The sequence below is a fragment of the Ovis aries genome, chromosome 2 (genome assembly GCF_016772045.2).
Source record: "Ovis aries strain OAR_USU_Benz2616 breed Rambouillet chromosome 2, ARS-UI_Ramb_v3.0, whole genome shotgun sequence".
NCBI lineage: Eukaryota > Metazoa > Chordata > Mammalia > Artiodactyla > Bovidae > Ovis > Ovis aries.
This window is the reverse complement of record NC_056055.1, coordinates 43,592,037-43,613,755: the sequence shown is the minus strand read 5'-3', so window position 1 is coordinate 43,613,755 and position 21,719 is coordinate 43,592,037. Positions and strand designations below refer to the sequence as shown.

The window sequence follows — 21,719 nt, the reverse complement described above, 5'->3', positions numbered from 1 at the left end:
TGTTCTTACCTTCCTTGGTAAAAAGTTGTGTTGGGATATGGGCCTCTACGGCAGCACATGGTGGCAGAATGGAGGAGGAGCGCTGCTGTGACAGGGAAGTCAGCAACATACTTTAAGAGGGCTCCTTCCTTCTTCTGTTGGGAGTAGAGATGGACTGGAAGATCCCCTGGAGGATACGGGTCTGGTCCAGCAGCAGTTGGACCAGCTGTCTACCATCGGGCGCTGTGAATACGAGAAGACGTGTGCGCTGCTCGTGCAGTTGTTTGACCAGTCTGCCCAGTCCTACCAGGAGCTGCTCCAGAGTGCCAGCGCCAGCCCCATGGACATCGCAGTGCAGGAAGGTAAGTGGACACCCAACTGCCGTCAGCACCCTTTCACTCATTGTCACCTCCCTTTCACCTCTCCCCTTCAGAAAACTTTCCGTCCTCAGTTAGCTTCATATAAACGAGAATATTTGATAATAGTGCCATGGGGAACTAGGGAAGAGCGACTGAAGTCCTGTCTGTAGTGGATGTGTTTAAGGAACTACTGCATTCTAAAACTAATGACCCTGTCTGATAGGGGAGCCTTGGTTATCTAATGAGTTTTGCCCTTGGTATCACCCTTACTAAAGCAGAGGAGTAGCTGTTCTCTGAAGGAACAGTCTGACTTCAGGGCCTTTTCGCTTCCTTAAGATTAAGAGAGTCCACAGTAAGAAGTGAACCTCACAGTGAGGAATTTCTTCTTGCAGTGACGACTGGAGGTGACACTAATGGGCCTTCTTCCTGTTGCAGGAAGGCTGACGTGGCTGGTTTACATCATTGGTGCCGTGATTGGTGGCCGGGTCTCTTTTGCCAGCACCGATGAGCAGGATGCTATGGACGGCGAGCTTGTCTGTCGGTAAGTGCTCGCACGGAGGCATCCCGTTTCACTGCTCTGACCCTCCCACCCCCTTTTGGGTCCTGAGACCACGGGAATTTGACATGCTTCTGTTAGTGCTGTTCTTCCCATTTACAAAGTATAATTTATGAAGCTGATTGCCAGTGAAAATGAAAAACTGTTACAGGTCCAGATTCCAAAGTTTTTATAAATACAGCACCAGCCATGCCTACAATCTTTACTAAAAAACCATCTGCAGTAATTCAGCTAGAAAATAAATTGTGGATATAGAATTAAGAGTATAAGTAGGATACAGAGTGGAGAGTAGCTTTTAGTTCTGTTTAAGTGCAGTATCTCAGAGTTAATGAAAATGTGGATGCTTTTGCCTTGCCTAATAGTCTGATACGAAGTCTAATAGGAAACTTTGGGTCTTCAAATTTCCCTAAAGATGAATTACAGAATTTCTATAGCCTTTCAGATGTCTTGACATACCCTTTTCCATCTACAGGATTTCAAGTTATTTTGTGTCTGTGTGATTCTCATCTTACTAAAAACCTGTAAATGAGCATTTAGTGATTTCTGAAAGTCTACTTACCGTTGAAATAAAAAGACAGGATTTTTAAAAATCTTTTTAAACCTCTGCAGCAGAGATTCTCAGACCTTTTTCTTCAGGACTCTTTACCATCTTAAAAAGTATAGAGGTCCTCAAAGAACTTGTGCATGTGAGCTATATCTATCAATATTTAACTATATTTTTCAGAAGAAATGAATGAGAAGAGTAGCTTTGTTTTAATGTCTGGCACAGTGAAAGTCAGCTGGGTTCTCCTCTCTTCTTCTGCGTTCAGACTGTAGTGATATCACACGGCTTATAGCCTCTGGAAAAACCCCACTGCACCCTCCTGTGAGAGTGCTAGTGAAAGGGCAAATAATGTTTTAGTATTTTTATGAAGGGCTTTCCAGGTGACTGATAGTAGAGAATCCACCCCACAAGCAGGAGACTTGGGTTCAATCCTTGGGTGGCGAGGATCCCCTGGAGGAGGAAATGGTAAGCCACTCCAGTATTCTTGCTTGGGAAATCCCACGGACAAGGGATCCTGGCAGGCTATAGTCCATGGGGTTGATAAAGAGTCAGACACGAGTGAGCAACTAAATAACAATTTTTATGAATATGGTTTGTGACCTTGCCAAGGAACTGCTACCCTGAAGGGTTCTAAAGTTGCAGATGCTCTCCTTAGACATCTTAGAGTTTATTGGTCCCTAGACATTTCAGTCCATAATTTTTATTCTTATGCTGAAAATCCCCATTTTTCTCTTTCCACCCCCACCTTATTTATCAGATGCTCATCTGCCCTGATTGAACAAAGATTTAATAAAGATGAAATCCAGTACCTTTCTGATTCTGTAGCCTTGTGTAATACTGTGTGTGTGTCATAACATAAATTGAGTTTAGACAATTTCTCGTATACTGGTTCTCAACTTGAGTGTTCCAAAACAGTGACTGAGTCCAGTGCACTCATGATATCACAAAATGTTCAATAGTTTGTTACCTATTTTCACATTATCAAAATGTCAGATGACTCACTTATAATAACATCATTCTTACTCATCCAGCAACCACTGACTTGCATTCCAATATGCTTTCTTTTCGGGGAATGGGTGCAGGTGAAAGGGATGAAGTCACAGGTAGCATATCAGCTCTTGGTCCCTGGAAGTGTTCCCTGCCTGTGGGCATCGTCCTTCATGTGTCTCCTTTCCTTTTATGGCTCCGTGAGAAAAAAGATTGAGAGCCACTGGCTTAGTCCTGTCACCATCATTTTATAGCTGTGGAACTGGGGCTAAGAAAATAAAATTGCTGTACTTGAGTTCTCATGGAAGTCTCAGGGATGACCATTACCCTAGTACTAGTATTTTTCCCCACTATTTTTTAGCAGTTATGAGTTCTGCCTCCATCTATAGAATCTCAGGGGACTGGAAGTTTTAAATATCTAGTCATTCATATTTCTTGGCTGTGGTTCCTGAGCCGCCGAAGGGGAGAATTTTGTTCCCTAGTGGAGCTTAGAGCCTGCAGAGAAAGCCTTTCCAATAGGATGATAGGTGAGGGGAGGGGGCCTATGCCTGTTTTCAGGGAGGTTGGTTTTTGTGGTGACCAGGATATCCTGCTGTTGAGAGAATCATTGCTTTTCCTCCTCCAGGGTGCTCCAGCTGATGAACCTAACAGACTCTCGCTTGGCTCAGGCGGGTAACGAGAAACTAGAATTGGCCATGCTGAGCTTTTTTGAACAGTTTCGTAAGATCTACATTGGGGACCAGGTGCAGAAATCCTCTAAGGTAACACACTCTGAGTTGGATCCATTCAGTGCTCACTTCTGCTTGTGGAGTTTCTGAGTAAAAGAAATGGCTGTTAACAGTTTAGATACAGTCTCCAACATCAGAATAATCCAAATAGTTCCTCTTGGTCTGTAGAATTTTGGGAGACTCCTCAAAGACTCCTGAAAGAGTAGAAGTCAGCTAGATTCTCCTCTCGGCTTTGCATTCAGTCTTCATGTACTTCATGTGCTTAATAAATGAGCAGTCACGACATCCATTGGTCTCCCCTAAATTGGCATTCTTGGTCCCTATGTATATGAATTGGATGTTCAAAACAGCAGAAGGTTTTGACAGTCTTTTTATCATTTTAAGGTTGAAGATAACATGTACCCAGTATTTAGTAGTACTCAGAAACTAGCTCATTCTGTCAGTAAAGAGTTCCCCAGGATTGTTGTTCATATTCTTCTTATGGTTTTAACCTCCTGCATGAGGACAGAAACAGTACTGGGATATGGTTTTTCTTATCTGTATTTTCTGGTTACTTTCTCTTCCCCAAACACACCACCAGCTGTACCGCCGACTCTCAGAGGTTCTGGGCCTGAATGACGAGACCATGGTCCTCAGTGTCTTCATAGGAAAAATGTAAGTGTTCTGGCTCGCCCTCAGCAAGAGCCCCTTGCAGTCCTGCTGCAGCTGTAAAATGTGATCTTGGCATTGTGCTGCCAGTGCCTTGGTATTCCAGCATTGATCGTTTGCGTCAGAAACTTGTGCATTTGAGTGTGTGACAAGCTGTGCTTAGAGATACGGCCCGGCCCCAGAGCATTCCAGGCTTGAACAGGCAAGGATTTCATTATGTCCATGTGGCATCTCATCGGCAGCCTCTGAAATCACGGGGAACCTGTTGGGGCAAACCTGTTGTGACATTAGCAAAACAGACCTTCCTCCCCAGCCTCTCTCCAGGTCACCCTCCTGCCCAGAGGCCCCGAGCCCGCTTTTGTTTTCTGATGGCTGATTGCTATTAGGTGTGCCCCCAGGAGGGGAGCCCCAATCTAATTAAAACGGGCTTACTCTTCTCAGGAACCTTTACACCTTTTCAGAGTCTTGAATCGCAAAAATCAAGTGCTGTTATTTGAATTATCTTCAAAGTTGGAGCTCCTGATTGGCCCTTTTTGGTTCTTTTCTTTTTTTTTTTTAGTTATGTCGCTTTGTTTACATTTCCCCCTTTTTTAGGAGCTCAATTTATCAACGCACACAGTAGTAGCCAAATAAATATATCACCCAGGGCTGTGTGCAGTGCGCCATTTTGGCTCCTTCCAACCATCCTGGACCTAAACACTCATATCCGTGAGCTGGTTAATCACTTAAGACGAAAAAAGCAAAGGGGGTCTAAAGGACTCTGCCAGCCAAGAATCCAGAAGCAAGGGCTACTAGAATTCTGCAGCTGACAGTGGATGGTGCAGTTGCAGAATTGCATACGTCTGCATGTTATCACTGCCGCAGAAATCTCTTGCCCTTGCTGCAGAAATCAGCCCTGGAGTGCCCCAGAATTCCAAGGGCCTGGGTATGGGCCAGTGTAGCTTTGGAACCAAGTAGTGAAGATTATCTGAAGGATAATTTTTCTAGTCAACCAAATGTAAGTACGGAGATTTTATACCCATTTTTTGTGGTTGTGATGTCTGTGAATTGTTGATGCAGGTGTGTGGTGACTCGTGATGGATGATTTTCTTCTCCCAACTCTCCAGAGCACCAGGCATATCAAAAGTGTCTCCTGCTTTTTCTTTTCTTTTTGTCCTCCAGCATCACCAACCTGAAGTACTGGGGCCGTTGTGAACCAATCACCTCCAAGACACTACAGCTTCTCAATGACCTCTCCATTGGATATCCTTTTCTAAGCTGGCTTCTGGGTGAAACAGGGACCATGGTGTTACACAGTCTGAGAAATCAGGGCCTCTTCCATTTCTACCTTAATTTAGCTTTATATATACCTAAGTATGGGCTTCCCAGATGGTACTAGTGGTAAAGAACCCCCCTGGAGGAGGACATGGCAACCCACTCCAGTATTCTTGCCTGGAGAATCCCATGAACAGAGAAGTCTGGCAGACTACAGTCCATAGGGTTGCAAAGAGTAACTGAAGCAGTTTAGCACACACACATACTTAAATATTTCCCATTCTCCTCAGAACCAAAGGCGATACCCACATACAATTCAGGACTAATTCCAGACCTTAAAAGTGAGCCAGCTGACAAACTAATTGTCTTGTTGTTAAGTCACTTAATTGTGTCATACTCTTTTGTGACCTCATGGACTGTAGCCCACCAAGCTCCTCTGAAATAGTCTCCCAAAGATTTATTCCTGGCTATCTCCCAGATCTACAAATCCCCAACAGGTCTTTCTGATAGGTACACACTCTTTGAAGCCAAGGTTTTAGGATAGGTAGCAGTGAAGTCCGTCTGGATTTTTCTATCAGCTTATAGGTAGAAGCAGCCTGATCGTAAACTTTGCAATAAAAGTAGTGGCTACACACCCTCTTGACTTGGATTCAGTCTGCTGTAAAGGTTGAATTGCTCCAAAACAGCTTATCACACCAGGGGTCTACAAGAGAAGTAAACCCTATAAAAATTATTTGGATGACTTTTTTCATACAGAGCTAGTCTCATTCTCAATGCATAGGAGAGAGGTTTATTCACACCTACAGTGGGTGCCGTACACAGGCTTTAGGGCTTAATTCTCTTTCAGAAGCCCCGTTGAGAAAAGCTTCTCTAGGATATCATGATTCTTAAGGGAAACTGCTGGGTTAGCTATTTTCTTACACACAGACTTCAAGATGGGTATTCTTTCACCTATCATTTAAAATGCTATTTAGAAGAGAATACCTTTTCCCCCCCATTTGGCAGTGTCATATTCAAATGGTTAAGACAAATAGGCTATCCAGGCATGGGATTCATAGTAAAGAAAGAAACTGCTCTCGCCCAGAAGGTGCCCATTATGCAGCAGAGATCTTCCTTTGCATCACACTTTCCTTGACCCTCTTCCTTTGTCCTTACATACAGTAGTGTGAGGAAGCTAGTGAAGCTGAGTGCGGTACAGTTCATGCTGAACAATCACACGGTGAGTGGTTGAGCCCCTTTCCTGGTCCTGCTCTCCAGCCACCTCCCCGCCCACATCCTCTCAGCAGTGGACATGTTCACAGTGAGCTCTGTGGTGCTCAGTCCTTCACACTGCCAGGCGATGCTTAGTGTCATCAGAGCTACTCTTTCGGATCCAGATAATCTGAGTTATGGTGAAGTCACTGACTATTGGAGAAGGCAGTGGCACCCCACTCCAGTACTCTTGCCTGGAAAATCCCATGGGTGAAGGAGCCTGGTAGGCTGCAGTCCATGGGGTTGCTGAGTTGGACACAACTGAGCAACTTGACTTTCACTTTTCACTTTCATGCATATGAGAAGGAAATGACAACCCACTCCAGTGTTCATGCCTGGAGAATCCTAGGGACGGGGGAGCCTGGTGAGCTGCTGTCTATGGGGTCGCACAGAATCGGACATGACTGAAGCAACTTAGCAGCAGCAGCAGCAGCACCAACTATTACTCTTACTAAAATAACTTGGTTGTAGATAACAATAGCAGTTTAAAAAAAATTTTTTAATACTCCTCATTTACCATTAAGGAATGATGATATGGCCATTGGCTTCAAAGGGCTCAGTAATTCTAAAATTACTGGCTTGCATTCTGCCTCTAACCCTGTGTTTTTATTTTTGTAACTTGTTTTCTTTTTTTCAATAGAGCGAGCACTTTTCATTTTTGGGTATTAACAATCAGTCCAACCTGACAGACATGCGGTGTCGAACTACTTTCTACACAGCACTTGGGCGTCTCCTCATGGTGGATTTAGGTACTGCAATAAATCCTAGTGGCTAGTGAAGTAATTTGGCATTGTTCTCAATTTTTACTCGAGGATAGAAAACTTAAGTGTTGGAAGAAGTCTTTGCTGTTGTTTCAAAAATATCTGAAATTACAGTTGGATTTCACCAAGAACAGATTGTGGTATCATGATCCCTGTAACTGGAAGAGAATTACAGTATGTGTCTGAAGTTTTCATCTGATAGGTTTTAAAATTCTATTCATGATTCTCATCTGTAAGATAAAGGAATTGAGAATTGAGATTCCTAAATGCATCTCATTGGCCAGATAATCCCTCCTGCCACATTGAGGTGCAGCCCACCTGAGACGGCCAGCATTCCTCAGCACCCACTTCCCTGGCATGGACGAACCAGGAGAGCTTATGTATCTTTCTAGCTCTGGTTGTGATATTAGCAGTTTGGGCTCAGCTTACAACCTGAAGCTTAATAGTATCATAATTTTTAGCTATTTAGGTTTAATCCTACTAAACTTACGAGGTAAAACCTTCTATGTTTATGAAGGATTACTTAAAAAGGGAGGGGAGTAATAAAAAAGAAACTCCTCTACGTGCACCTAATTCAGGTTCAGGTCTCATCTAGTTTTCATACACCAGACTTGGTCATTTCTCATCAGAATCTTTGATATTGAACCTCAGTATTAAAAAATTGGGGCATTCCTGAGTTAGATGATTTCTGCTGTGATGATTTTTCTAGTTTAAAAAATTATCTCTGTACATAATTTTATTCTGAGATTACTACTAGTACCTACTGGGATAATCAAGGACTGCTCTGAATTATCCCTGGGTCTGTACTTCCTTTATAGCAACTTACTTTTCACGCATACCACAGCCTTGCACGTTTTGTATTGAGGTCACAGCCCAGGTTATTTTCCTTACAGGAGAGGATGAAGACCAGTACGAGCAGTTCATGCTGCCTCTCACAGCGGCGTTTGAGGCTGTGGCCCAGATGTTCAGCACTAACAGTTTCAACGAACAAGAGGCAAAGGTAAGTCCTTCACCCACTGACTGATCAGCTTCTGGTTAAGGGCTAGTCCCTGAGAGAGACTGGATTGGATAGCACTGCAGAAAATAGTGTTTTATCTATAGATTTTTCTACTGATACAGCTCTTTATTCAGTCTCTTGGATTCCTGGGATTTTTAAATAGAAGAACCAACATAAACTTTATAAACTTTATTTTTATGTTAAAGTGTTTATGTTCTTAAACAGTTCTTAGGATTTTTTATCTTTAAGTTTTCACATGTATTAGCATAATGTTAATATGTTTTCTCATTGCCTTTTTAATCTCTGAAGTATATTTGGTCATGTCTCCTTTTCATTTTTAATACTGCTTATTAGTGCTTTCTTTCGTTTTTCTAGATGTCTTGCCAGAGATTTGTTAGTTTATTAGTCTGCTCATGGCACACAAAAGAATTCTTTATTTTTTCTTTTTCTTTGTTTTATTTCTGTTTTATCTGTGTTTGCTGTTTCATTCATTTCTGCTCTTAATCTTTATCTTCATACCTTTTACTTGAATCTATTCTGTGGTTGCCACTTCACTTTTCAATCTCTTCTTTCCTAATACAGTCATTTAAAACTGTAAATGTCTCTCTAGGTGTATTATTTCATAAATGTTGTTTTGTTTTGTTTTTTTAATTAGTGTAAAAGAAAAACTTATAACACAGTTCAGCCATTTTTAAGTGGTTTAGTAGCAGTAAGTTTTCACATTGTTTTGAAACAGGTCTCCGGAATCCACAAGCTATGATATATAGCATCTTTCGTTATCATTCAGCTTTTTGCATTTTATTTCCATTAAGATTTCATATTTGACCCATGAGTCATTTAGAAGGGTTTGTAAATTTCCATATAAATGGAATTTTAAAGTTACCTTCAGTTATTGATTTCTAGCTGTCAGAATAGCCGTCTTTTTTTTTTTTTTGCTTTCCTTCTCTTCTTGTTTCTTGCACACTTGTACTCTTTACCTATAGATCTCTGTACCAAAACCAGAAACAGTGGACTATTAATATTTGTAGGACTTTTCTGTAGTGTTCATGACTCTAATAATGAGCTTTAGAGCCACCAAATAGCCCAGTGTTATTGCCCTCTAAAATGCCATACTTTACCTGACATTATAAAATTCTCCTTTTTTATCTCTAGAAAGCCTCTGGGTGTTCTCTTTTCAAATTAACAAGGAAGTCAGAGAGCAACGCCAGTTACCAAACTCTATCCTCCTTACTCCGGTGTACTACAGTCTGAGATGGGTACTACTATCAAGGATAACAGGGATAGCAGCCCCTTCCCCATCACATTAGTTCTGTACAAAACAAGTAAAATTAATGAAAGAACCACCTTGGCCATGAACTACAACCATCACTATATCTTTGTCATGTCTCATGTAACAAGCCCATGTCTTAGACTTAAAGTGGAGCTTATGGTATCAGTTTAGGAACAGAGCTGTAAGCAGACCATTAACAAAAATGCAGACTTTTTTTACAAACGAGTCAGGACACCCAGTGTACCTACTGGTGGCTGTTAGCTTTTGGAAAGTGGTTTCATTGCTCTTCAGGGCCCACTAGTAATATTCTGTTGAGAAAGAGAGCTTTGGATTTGGAATCTTGGTGTCCTAACCCTGGTTCTTTTGCTGCCTTCCGGCAGGACTGTAAACAAATTATTGACCTCACTGGGTCACAGGCTCTTAGTATTAGTGCTTTATAGGTCCAAGATCCGATACATCAGTCTTCTTTCTAGATAGCCCAACCAAAAGGCAAATAGTCTTGCAGACTTCTATCTTGCTCCTGGCGGGGTCTGTATTTGCATTCCTGTGGCACTGATACCTTTGTAACTAGATGTGGTACCAGACCTTTAGGGATATGACTCTTCTCCATCTTCTTGTATGTGCTTTTTTGCCTTTTTCTCCCCCACCTCTTCTTCAATAAGCTTTTTTGCTTTTCCATTTTTTATATACAATTTATCATATTAATGTCTTAAAATCTTATCATCCTCTGTTTTTGCTATGATGGGCCAGGAAACTATCCCTTTCTCTGGATATGAAAAGCATCCAAAACTAGTTTTCCAGAAGAGATTGCACTTCTCTCTCCACTATGGGAGAGATTGAGTCAGAATACTGCGAAGGAGTATTTGTTGAATGATGGGAGAAGGAAGATGAAATTCCCATCGGGTGGTGATAGGTTTGGTGTTTCTTCTGTCTTAACATACTTTTGCTTTCTGCCACAGCGAACTCTAGTTGGCCTTGTAAGAGACCTGAGAGGAATAGCTTTTGCCTTCAATGCCAAGACCAGCTTCATGATGCTGTTCGAATGGATGTATCCTAGCTCAAGCTGGGAGTGCACCTCCACAAGCTTTACCTGGAGGGTGAATGGGTGATGGAGTCATTGGAGAAGGTGGGAGGAAGGAATTGTGAGGCTGAGAAGGTGAAGAGTTACCCAAAAGGCAGCCATGTCTTTGGAGTTCTCATTCCTCAGTGATCCAATGACATGAAGCTGCCTGGTCATTGAGATTGAGAAGTGAGTGAGGTGGGGCTCCTCGGTTTCTATTTGGGGTTCCAATTATAAATCCCTTTGAAATTATTGCATGTGAATTTTGCTACACTTAGAAAAGAGACTTTTCAATCTACTAATAAGACAGCTGTACTAGGAGTTAGAAAGGCTAAGCTTGCTAACTTCATAACCTGTAACAAAGCACTTAACATCTAAGTGCCTCCATTTCCTCAAACAGTTATGTCCAGTTATGCTTCCCTGTCACCTCACAGAGGTGATAAGAGGACAGATAACAGGATGAAATGCATTGTGCTTCTCAGAAGAAAGGCATTATGTAAGTTAAAGTGTGTCTTTGGATGCCTTTTGCAAGGTAAAGGACACACAGTTGCTCTAGAACCTTCTGTTCAGAAAGACGCTAAGATTAGCAAGCAGGAGACAGGAAATCAGAGAACTGTAATTTGGCAGGTTGTGCCTGACCAGTGTTGAGAAATTCTGTACCTTTCTGTATTCAGAATTCTTCCTTAGCTTTTCACTTACAGCTACCCCTCCTACATGCCCATCCTGCAGCGGGCCATTGAGCTGTGGTACCATGACCCAGCCTGTACTACACCTGTGCTCAAGCTGATGGCCGAACTGGTCCACAACAGGTAAGCAGGGAGATTCTCAAAAGGCCCTGCTGCCCTTCATCTGAGCGGGCCCTACGATTATTCGTTTTACCTAGTGTTTTCAGCAGATTATAGAGGGTACTAAGATTCACTGCTGTCAAACTTTGAAAACCTCTGATAGATTGTGTTCTGTGTGTGTTTGTTTGAAAGAAGGATGTCCCTACCCACACAAACCTATAGCGGCTTGCAGGAAGTAAGTCACTTTTTAAAAAACGCCTCAAGATACCCACTATTAAGTGAATCTGGCAACCAAGAGTCTCAGTTATAAATTTCTTTTTCATTTATTTATTCTTAATTGAAGGATAATTACAATAGGGATCAGACATAAGTATACATAGGTCCCATTATGTATTCATTGTTAGGCAGATGACAGCTGAATCAGTGAAGGTTTATCTTAAATTAAGAAAGATTTCCAAAATACTACATTTTAGATTTGCCCAGCAATTTAGGGGCGTAAAGAAAAGACCACTTCAGCACCTTGACTTCACTAGAACTTCAGCTCTACGTCTGCCTTGCATCTGTCCTGGCACATCTGAGAGAGAGTCATGTTTACAGCTACCTTAGTGAAGAAGTGGGTGATAGTCACGGAAGTTGCAGCCACCTGTGAGGCTTATAGTTAAGACTTACTTATAAAATAAACATTTAAGTACATCTGCTCTTTGCCACTTAGGCACTTTGATATTGATTGTGCCAGACAAAACCTTGTCCACTTAGATGTTACATTCTGGAGGGACGATAGGCAGTAAAACAAGTGTGGAAGATCATTTGAAAAAAGTAAGATAGTAAAACAAGGGAGTCGAAGAAGAGAAGGATTCTCAGAGACAGTAATATAGATGGACCAGAAGCATTCTGGTATTCCCTGCAAGGAGAGGGAAAAAGCAGTCAAAACAGAGAAAAGAACTGCAGTGGCCCGGAGACGGAATGAGCTTGCTGGCTGAAGCCTAGGGAAGGCAGGGAGGCCATGGTGGGCGCCCAGCCAGAGACATCATGCTGCATCTCAGTACAGCAGTAGTGAGGCGTGGTGTGCACTCAGTATGTGGGAAGCTGTGGAGCATGGTAAGCAGGGATGAGAATGATCTCCTGGACATTATTTAAAGGTGTCCTTGCTTCACGTGGATAATGAGACCCTAGGGGCAAGAGTGGAAGCAGAAGGACCTCACAGCTGGCGGGTGGGTTCAGGGCATATCGGAGAGCTAGATCTTGATGGATTCTCTGTGGCGGGGGGGAGAAGAATCAAGAGGACTCGTGTTGGTCTGAGGCCTTACCAGCCATGAGGTCAGCAACCTCATTAAGCAGTAGAGGAGCAAGCCAAGGAGGAGAACTCTGGCCTAGGGGACAGTGAGGAATGCAAAGCTCAGGTTGTTGATGTTGTTTGCCCTCCCGGCTGAACTCCCCAGGTAGCACACTCAGTGCCTTCACAGCTTTTGTTCTTCAGAAGTAGGGACGATGCTTGTGCCCCTCCCGCAGTTGCCACTGAAGCTAGAGAGGTAATATATAATAGATTAAAGTCTGCAGGGCTGTGAGTACAACCGAGCAATGACTGTTCTAGAACCCATACTTTAAATCAAATTGAGAATTTTTTAAAATAATTTTATTTCCAGCTTCATTTCGCTTGTTTCTTTTAAATGTTTTTGGTTTGAGCAGCAGAACTTGAATGTATCATGTTTTTCTTCAAGATACAACAAGCTACATCACTGGTTATCTTGGATTAACTTGGTTATTTCACATTACAATAGGTAGTCTGTGTCTTCACGCAAAAAGTATCACCTAAGGTATTCAGGCAAGAGTGAGTCTTCCAGCAACATATCTCTGACTTTTATCTCCTCTGTGTTATCTGCTCAGATCCCAGCGACTCCAGTTTGATGTCTCATCCCCCAATGGCATCTTACTCTTCAGAGAAACCAGCAAGATGATAACAATGTATGGTAAGCAATTAAGAGGAGCAGTACCCTGGAAGTGAATTCTAGCCCAGTCTCCACTCCGCAGTATGGGTCTCAGGCCAGCCCTGGCTGTATCCAGGAGAGCACTGCCGAGGCATGCTGTGTTGTTCATACACTCATGTTACAGTGCCACCCGGTGCCAAGGACTTTTGGACTAATAGGGTTGAGTTGGTATGTGAACTGTCAGCTACCACATGATTGAATAAATGTGTCTCGTCTACTCAGGCAATCGCATCCTGACACTAGGAGAGGTCCCAAAGGATCAGGTCTACGCACTGAAGCTCAAGGGCATCTCCATCTGTTTCTCCATGCTGAAGGCTGCTCTCAGCGGGAGCTACGTCAATTTTGGAGTCTTCCGTCTCTATGGGGATGATGCCCTGGACAATGCTCTACAGACCTTCATCAAGCTGCTCCTCTCTATCCCCCACAGCGACCTCTTGGTAAGCCCTGAGCTTCATCGTTGACTGAATCTGAGTCCCTCATCACGTCTGTCTTTTTTTTTTTTGGCTGAGGCCATGATTGAATGTTTCTCTGAAGAACTAGAAGCTAGCTGCACTGGGCCTGTCTTCCCATCTGAAGGGCACTAAGCTGTTTATTTCTGATTGTGCTCACACGTGCTGAGGTACACATTGCCTCCACTGACTCTAACCCTGCTTCTCCCACAGGATTACCCCAAGCTCAGCCAGTCTTACTATTCACTACTGGAAGTCCTCACCCAGGACCACATGAACTTTATCGCAAGCCTGGAACCTCATGTCATCATGTATATTCTCTCTTCCATTTCTGAAGGACTTACTGCACTTGGTAAGCACCTGGGTTGGTAGATGGGCTGGTCGATTGGCTTTTACCACCTCACGAAGCAGAAGGGAGAATCTTGCCCCAACAGGATTATTGCTTTGGGGAGTTGACCCTCACACCAGAGTATATAACTCTTGGGAACATTCTCCTCCAGCACATACTTACTGATGCCCTCCTACAGACTAGGCACTAAGGATCTAGTATAGTAATTAGTCCCTGTCCCTTGGGAGCTTTTCATCTGGTAGATGAAATAGACATGTAAACAGATGACTGCCTGTTCCCGCCCTTACCTGTGTAAGCGCAGCAGTGGGGGTGAGTACAGAGTGCTGTGGGAGCACCCCGGAAGAATACCTGAACTCCTGGCCTTGAGGGCATCCTGCAGGGCGCTGAATGGGCATCATCAGGTGAACTGGGGAGGAAGCCTCCTGGCATCAGGAACAGCAAGTACTAGCCCCCAAAGGCAAAGAAGAACCAGGAACTCCAGACGGCAAGAGAGGAGTGAGGCAAAGCTGGGGGGAGAGAGGAGGCAGGGCAGATCTGGAGGTCATGGAGGCTGCCCTTCAGCTGGATCAGGGTGTTTGGATCCTAGCCTTAGGGCAGTGGAAGCAGTGGGGCGTTTAACCCAGTGTGCTCCATAAGTCTTCATCCTATTCCACCTGGCTCTGGTCAACCATTTTGTTACCACACTGCCTGCCAGCCAGCTGTCTTGGTGTGTATGTGTGCAGAGAATAAAATACATTTTTATACTAAGCTGAGCAAAACATAAATAGGAAGAATAAGTCAACTGGAAAATGATCATAATTTATTGCAAATGCAGAGGATGACTTTTGAATTGTCTGCCATGGTGAGTCAGCCACACCTCTGTGCCACTTCCTTGATATGCACTTACCTCCAGCAGGGTGCATAACTGTGTCTAGAACCATCCAGCCAGGTATCAGATCCTGCTTTAGAAGGCTGGTTTTTAGCTTCTTGAAAAACCTTGGCATGCACAGAAGCAGCATGGTTTACTTGTTTAGGCCTGTGGTCTGAGCCTCACCAAGTCAGTGCTGTCTGCAGGCTGCACTGCAATGTCCCCTTTATAAATGCACAGACACCTGCAGCTTTACACCACACACTTCCCCAGAGATGCCAGAGAGAAAAGAAGGTTTCAGCACCCCACTCTTAACAAACTGTAGTGTTGATAGGCTGTACTAAGCTGGGTTCAGTGACATCACCCAGGTAACTTGGAGCACAGGCTCACATCACGTGCTTGGATTGTAATTATTGCTCTTCCAATTACTTGTAGTTACTAGACCTTGAGGCAAGTCACAGAACCTCTACACACTTCTATTTACTCGTTGGTAAAATGGAACACCTACCTCCTGGCGTTCTCAAGAGGATAAAATAGAGATAAAGTCCTTAGCACAGTATCTGGCACAGTAAAAACACTTGCTCTACTGTAAGTTATTTGTTACTTTTTATGAAGCAGAAGACATAAATCCACATCATATGAAGTCAATAATTTCAGTATTATTTCTATTAGCTATTATGACGAGCTCATTTTCAGATTTAGCATTAAACCCTGCTTAAGATAAGGGTGAGAGGTAAACAGACAGCATCCCCACTGGTAGTCTTGGCTACACCGGCCACGTCCCTGGTCCAGCTAGGTGCCTCTGGGGGGTCTAAGCTTGGCATCTCACATTCAGCTGCATCGCCAGTGGCAGCTCAGTACCCCTGCTCCGTTCCATCCCTGCCCTGCTTTCTTCCAGACACCATGGTATGCACAGGTTGCTGCTCCTGCCTGGACCACATCGTGACATACCTCTTCAAGCAGCTTTCACGGAGCACCAAGAAGAGGACGACGCCCCTGACCCAGGAGAGCGACCGCTTCCTGCATATCATGCAGCAGCATCCAGAGATGATCCAGCAGGTGAGGAGTGTGAGGGGCAGGAGGCGGCCTGGGAGAGAGAACCTCTCTGAGAGGGGGAGGCCCAGCAAGATAAGGAACTTCACCAAAATCTCATCTGGTTAATGCTGCCAAGGAGAATTTAAAATGCCTTAAAATGACAGCAGATTTTTTAGTTTGCTGAGGGATCACTGAATGTGGATATAGACAATCTGAAAAAGTCAGGTTTTGAATTTTTCTTCTGAGTGTTACACCAGCCCCCATGCCTTGGGCCTGTCCCATGAGCACGATTCTCCTTCCATGACAGTGACTTTGCTCATGCATTGCTATAAATGAAGCGTGAGTGAGAGTATCCAGCTGTAAAACTTGTACTTCCACTTGCAGAATAGAAGAAGAGTGTAGGACAGAATTCCCGGCAGTCCAGTGGTTAGGACTCCAAGCATTCACTGCTGAGGACGTGGGTTTGATCCCTAGTTGGGAAACTAAGATCCTTGCAAGCCACACTGTGCAGCCAAAAAACTTACATGTTGTTCTACCTTTCAAATAAAGCTCTTGGTTTAACAAAAAGAAAAAAGAGCACATGACAAAAGGAGATAACTGACCACACATGGAGATCAAACCGTATGCCTACCATTATTTAATTTGTATGCAACATATTTTCAAAAGTAAGATTTGCAGAAATATACCAGATAAAAATAGATAAGGAAAAAGGATAAATGGAATAATTTAAAATTTTAGACAATAATATTTTAACCAATCTCATCTTTATCTATGTTTTTCTCTAAGAAATAGTGAACATCCCCAAAATGTTATAAATCTCTCTCTCCTGAGACAAGATCTTGAGAGCTTTAGTGCAGGGTGATTTTGCCTATTACAATCATTTACTTGACCGATCCCGTTACTCACAAAAATGAGGGTTAACTGGAAAGGTCCATTTTTAAATGAATTATCAAACCAATTCCCTAGAAAGGGAATATCTTGTAACTCACCTTATAATAGATTTAAATGAAGTTGCATGAACTATGTGGTTTACTCTCAACAGAAAAGGCTTTCAGCCTAATACACTCCTCTGTCTGGGATCTGTAGTTCTGTTCTGGGTAGCCACACACCAGGTCACTACCTCCACTTCTCCGTTTCCAGATGCTGTCAACGGTGCTGAATATCATCATCTTCGAAGACTGTAGGAACCAGTGGTCTATGTCCCGACCCCTACTCGGCTTGATACTACTTAATGAAAAGGTAGGAGAACCAGCTCCCTGGTGTCCAGGGCACTGTGGGAAAGACAGAAGCACCCCCACAGTGGAGAAAGAGGCCCATTTTCTGAGCATGTCCTATTCATGCGCTAAACAGAACATAATCACTTAAACATTAGAAGTCAGCACCTGTAGCAGTTCAGACAGAAGGGGAAGGATGAGGAAGTGTGACAAGGAAAGAAGCCTCTGGAGATCAGAGCACCTGAGGCCTACGTTTTGAGTTCCAGTTCTGCCATAAACAGACATAAGTAAGTCTAGAGATTCTTATAAAAGAAGAATCTGCATCAGGTGACCCTCATAGCGTTTATCGCTTTAAAATTCTAAATTTTTAAGTAAGATAATGATATACTACAGGTGCTTGCTTGAACTTTAAAAAAAAAAAGTATCCAATTTTGTTTCTTCTAGAACACTCCTGTTCTTCAGGTGATGAGGGGCTAGTCAACCTTTCTGCCTCTTCTCTCCTTACCTTCTCTCTTGTCTCTGCCCTGCAGTATTTTTCTGACCTAAGGAACAGTATCGTGAACAGCCAGCCACCAGAGAAGCAGCAGGCTATGCATCTGTGCTTTGAAAACTTGATGGAAGGCATAGAGCGAAACCTTCTAACGAAAAACAGAGACAGGTGAGTGTCGAATGCTCTGCCAAGAAATTCTGGGCAACTGTTAGTTTTCAGATCATTGAAACGTAGGAGACTCCTTCAAAGTCTTCTAGAGGCTGTCTAAAAAGAAGTGCTGCCCAATAGAAAAGCAAGCCACAAAATAATTTAAAATTTTCTAGTTACTGTAAAAAGAAACAATGTTCATTTTAGTATCTTTTATTTATTTAACCCATGTGTCTAAAATAATATGTTAATGTGTAATCAGTATTTTTAAACTGAGAATTTTAACATTCTTTTTATTGTGCTAAGTCTTCAAGATCTTACGTATTTTACAATTAACAGGACATCTCAATTCAGATGCTAAATTTTCATCAGAAATACTTGATTTGTATTTAGATTTCCTAAGATTTACAGTTGACAAAGTAGACTCCCTTACTTAAGTTGTTCCAGACATACTTAGTTGTCCAATAACTGAACTTATGTCAGGTTTTCCTAAATTGATTTTTTAAATTTTCTTTCATTTTAATTAATTTAAAATACAGCTTTTAACTTCAAGTTAATTAAGGTACAATTGGGGGACTGAATTTTAAATGTCTTTTCTTTGCATTCAGTTCCTCGGTTGCTCTGAGCACTGCAAGTGCTGTATAGCCACCTGTGACTAACGGCTACCATACTGGACAGCACAGGTCTCTTGGCATTAAGACATGAGACAGCCTCATTCTTGTCCAGCCCTCATCTCATGAGGGTTACTTCCCATCTGACAAAGATGAGATTGAGATTCCTTTTGTGCTGCCATGAGCCTGAAATGATCCTCAGAGCCCTGGATTTAACCAGATCTTGAGCCTGCCTTAAAGTTGTCAGGGAGAAAGGGGTGCAAAACTAGCCCATCTTCTCCTTAGTCTTAGGACTGAAATTAACTGACCTTAGAACCCATTGCTTCAAACATTCTGCCTCTCAGTAGCCACTTGCTTGCTAGAAACATTTTCGGCAAAGACCTTCCCCTTCCACTCTGCTCCCCCAACTTACATGCTCCTCTCTGTAGGTTCACCCAGAACCTGTCGGCATTCCGTCGAGAAGTCAATGACTCGATGAAGAATTCCACGTATGGAGTGAATAGCAATGATATGATGAGCTGACACCTCCTTGGACTCTACCTGTACAGAGCAGTGTCCCTTTGGTCTGACCCAGGGGGCGAACAATTACAATGGAGAGGGCCTGGCTGATCCTGGCCCCCTCCTCCAGGGGTATGGGGAAAATGGCAAAGGTCAACTAGCTTCTTCCCCAGGGAATAGGGGTGTGTGTGCACTCACTCGGGGGGCAGGGCGCTGCTGGTTCCTGGGGGATCGGGTGGGAAGGGTGGTGGGAGGAGGTAAGGAGATAGAGGCACAAATGTGTGAGTCTCCAGCCCCCCTCCTCCTGGGGCCACCCACGGGGAAAGAACCCCCAGTGTCCTGCCACAACCTGCCTTGTATAAACATGTACATTTTTTCATAACATTTTGAACAAGGTTTATATTGACTCAAGTTTAAAAACAAAGTGTGACTGAAAAATTTTTACAGAGTCTAGTGCACCAATGCTGATGTGAGGGGTTGTGTATGCGAGTGAGGAAAAAATGTGTATTCTGGTGGCCTGAAGCTTTACTGGACAAGGATGTGTGAACGTGCAGAGATATATTTAGTGACACAGTGTAGAGAGGCAAAAAGAAAAAAAAAGTAAAAATTCCAAATGTATATTTTTTCTTATTGCCCTTCCCTTGGCCCCCCAAATTATCACTTCCTGTTACTATATTACCCTTGTTATTAGGAACTCTAAGCCATGCGGAGCACCACCCCTCCTCCCGTCAGCCTAGATGCCGCCCTCGGTTCCTTGGCCTCTTGCAGTGACCGACAACTCCAGCTAAAAGTGTTTGGTGTTCTTAGCTTCATCCTCTTTCCCACTTTGCCGATCCCCCATCCTCAGACATATGCCTCTTGCTTTTAAAAGTCAGATGTAACTCTATAATTTAGGGTTCTTGGTCTCTGTTCAAAGTGGAGACCAGAGAAAAGAAGTTGAGCCAGTGGCTCTCCTGTCGAGCAATTTGGATGAGTCCACCAGAGGCCGTCACGTGTGGCCAATAACTTTTAGTCTTCCCCAGCCCTCGAGGCAGTGTGTGTGGATGTGTGCGTGTGGATATTTATATATGTACCCTGCACTCGTGAATGTATGAACTGGAGGAAGTTACTACAGTGGAGGGGTTCTTAATAACAAGGTCTGCCTAGCATGAAGTATTTAACATTCTCCCACCCCTTTAAAAATATACATTTTTATAAAATGAAAACCATAATAAATGTTTTGAATATTAAAAAAAATTAACCTACAGAGGAAAATTAACGGAGAAAGCTATTTGCCTTGTACTTTTCCCACAACTGTTGCTGCTAGTTGTACGCATCTCTAGTTCAGCTCTCGCCCATGGGACACTCATCAATTAGGTTTTATTTTTATTTTTCTCCTCTACCCCCAGAAACAAGCCTGTTAATTTTTTTTTTTTCCTTCTCCTCTGGCGACTGTGTGGTGAATCCTTTCTTGCGTGATCAGGTTGCGGATAGACTTGTAAGGGTGTTTGCTGCATACAGTGTAAGCATTGTGACCGCCAATAAACTTCAATGGTTTCTACTGACCTGGTTTCAGCAATCAAGTCTAGTGTGTTGGCAGGGACATGTCTCATTCTGAACACGTGAAACATGCATTCCTGAAAGCCAGTGGGTGACAAGGGACCCCTCAACTCTGAAATTAGCTTATTTCTCATTGGATGAAGTCTGAGTCTATGTCTTTTTAAAAGCAGGACTCTTAGTCCATATATTCTCTATATAAAAAATACGCTGGGTCCACAGCTGTAACAAGTGAAACCTCTCTATCTCTTTATGAGTTTCCAGGTAACAACAGGGTACCCAGGAGAGAAGTAGTAATTGCAAAAACCCCAGTTAATGTTCTGACATATGCTCGTGGGCTGGGCGTCACTCATAGACCCTGACAAGTTCAAGGATAAATATTATCCCCCAAAATATCTGGCAGATTTCATGAGCCAGAATTGTCAAATGAAGAACAGAACTGCCGTAAAAGGGACTATTTCTCATCCCCTTTGCTATGTAGGACCCAGATGTAAAAGCATTGAGTTTCCAGGAACATTGAAAAGTATTAAAGTACTACAATATCTTGCTGTACCTTAATGCAGAGTGACATTCAGTAATCACAGGCTCTAGAGAGCCACTCTTGTCCACTAGATATACCTTTGTCTGCTGTTTTGGTCTCTGGTCCAAAGTTATTTCACAGGCCAAAAAAATATATATTCTAATACCTAGAAGGGAAGTAGAATTGATTCACCTTAGTCAAGTCTGTCTCTAAGCCTAATAGAAAATGGCCAGTGTTCATTAATACGCAAAACACTCCAGTCACATGATCCCTTGACCTGGACTTCTAATTCTGCAGTAAATAAGACAAAAAATAACTTTCTCACGGATATTTAAAGATGAAACCCTCTCTCCCAACTATCCTGAAATTCTGACTGATCAGCAGAACCCCGTACCCCTCTCTTTCCTTCCACAAAAACAATTTCAGAGGCAAGAACCTCACTAGAGGTGGTGTCTCCCCAGTGCAGTCCTAAGCCCAGTCCAATCATTACCAAGTGCCACAGTTAAAATCTTCCCCAACCACATCAGACTTTTTAAACAGTGAAGCTGCTCCTTTCTTGATAGTTATAAGAGGGATACCCCCAAAAGAGCCTTTTTTTCCTGATCAATTATCAGCTATTTCACATGAGTCAACCTAATAAATGCAAAAGCCAGTCAGTTATCTTTAAACTTTGATTTCCTCAAGACATCTTGTGGAGCTTTTATTCAGTTGAAAAATGACTTTCTTTCCAGGCTATCCTAGGCATCAAGTCAAATGTCTCTGGACAGTGTTTCCCGACACAAACTTAACCTTACGTTGACAAAAACACCTAGAATCTACTGCAGATCATCAAACTGTATGTATGTATTTGTTTTTGTTG

The 21,719-nt window shown here is 42.9% G+C and overlaps 1 protein-coding gene across 1 annotated transcript in view; it reads left to right on the top strand.

Moving 5' to 3' along the window:
* Positions 1-20,348, top strand: part of XPO7 (exportin 7) — a 35,668-nt gene extending 15,320 nt beyond the window's left edge. Inside the window, exons 12-28 of the mRNA XM_060409232.1 lie at positions 148-341; positions 774-879; positions 3,051-3,186; positions 3,734-3,807; positions 4,963-5,046; positions 6,214-6,274; positions 6,947-7,055; positions 7,961-8,067; positions 10,294-10,382; positions 11,096-11,203; positions 13,064-13,146; positions 13,387-13,601; positions 13,827-13,965; positions 15,708-15,868; positions 16,985-17,083; positions 17,589-17,716; positions 18,735-20,348. Of these exons, the coding sequence (XP_060265215.1) occupies positions 148-341; positions 774-879; positions 3,051-3,186; positions 3,734-3,807; positions 4,963-5,046; positions 6,214-6,274; positions 6,947-7,055; positions 7,961-8,067; positions 10,294-10,382; positions 11,096-11,203; positions 13,064-13,146; positions 13,387-13,601; positions 13,827-13,965; positions 15,708-15,868; positions 16,985-17,083; positions 17,589-17,716; positions 18,735-18,828 (1,987 nt within the window). The 3' untranslated portion in view covers positions 18,829-20,348. The remainder of the gene's footprint in view (positions 1-147; positions 342-773; positions 880-3,050; positions 3,187-3,733; positions 3,808-4,962; positions 5,047-6,213; positions 6,275-6,946; positions 7,056-7,960; positions 8,068-10,293; positions 10,383-11,095; positions 11,204-13,063; positions 13,147-13,386; positions 13,602-13,826; positions 13,966-15,707; positions 15,869-16,984; positions 17,084-17,588; positions 17,717-18,734) is intronic.
* The last annotated feature ends 1,371 nt before the right edge of the window (positions 20,349-21,719 follow it).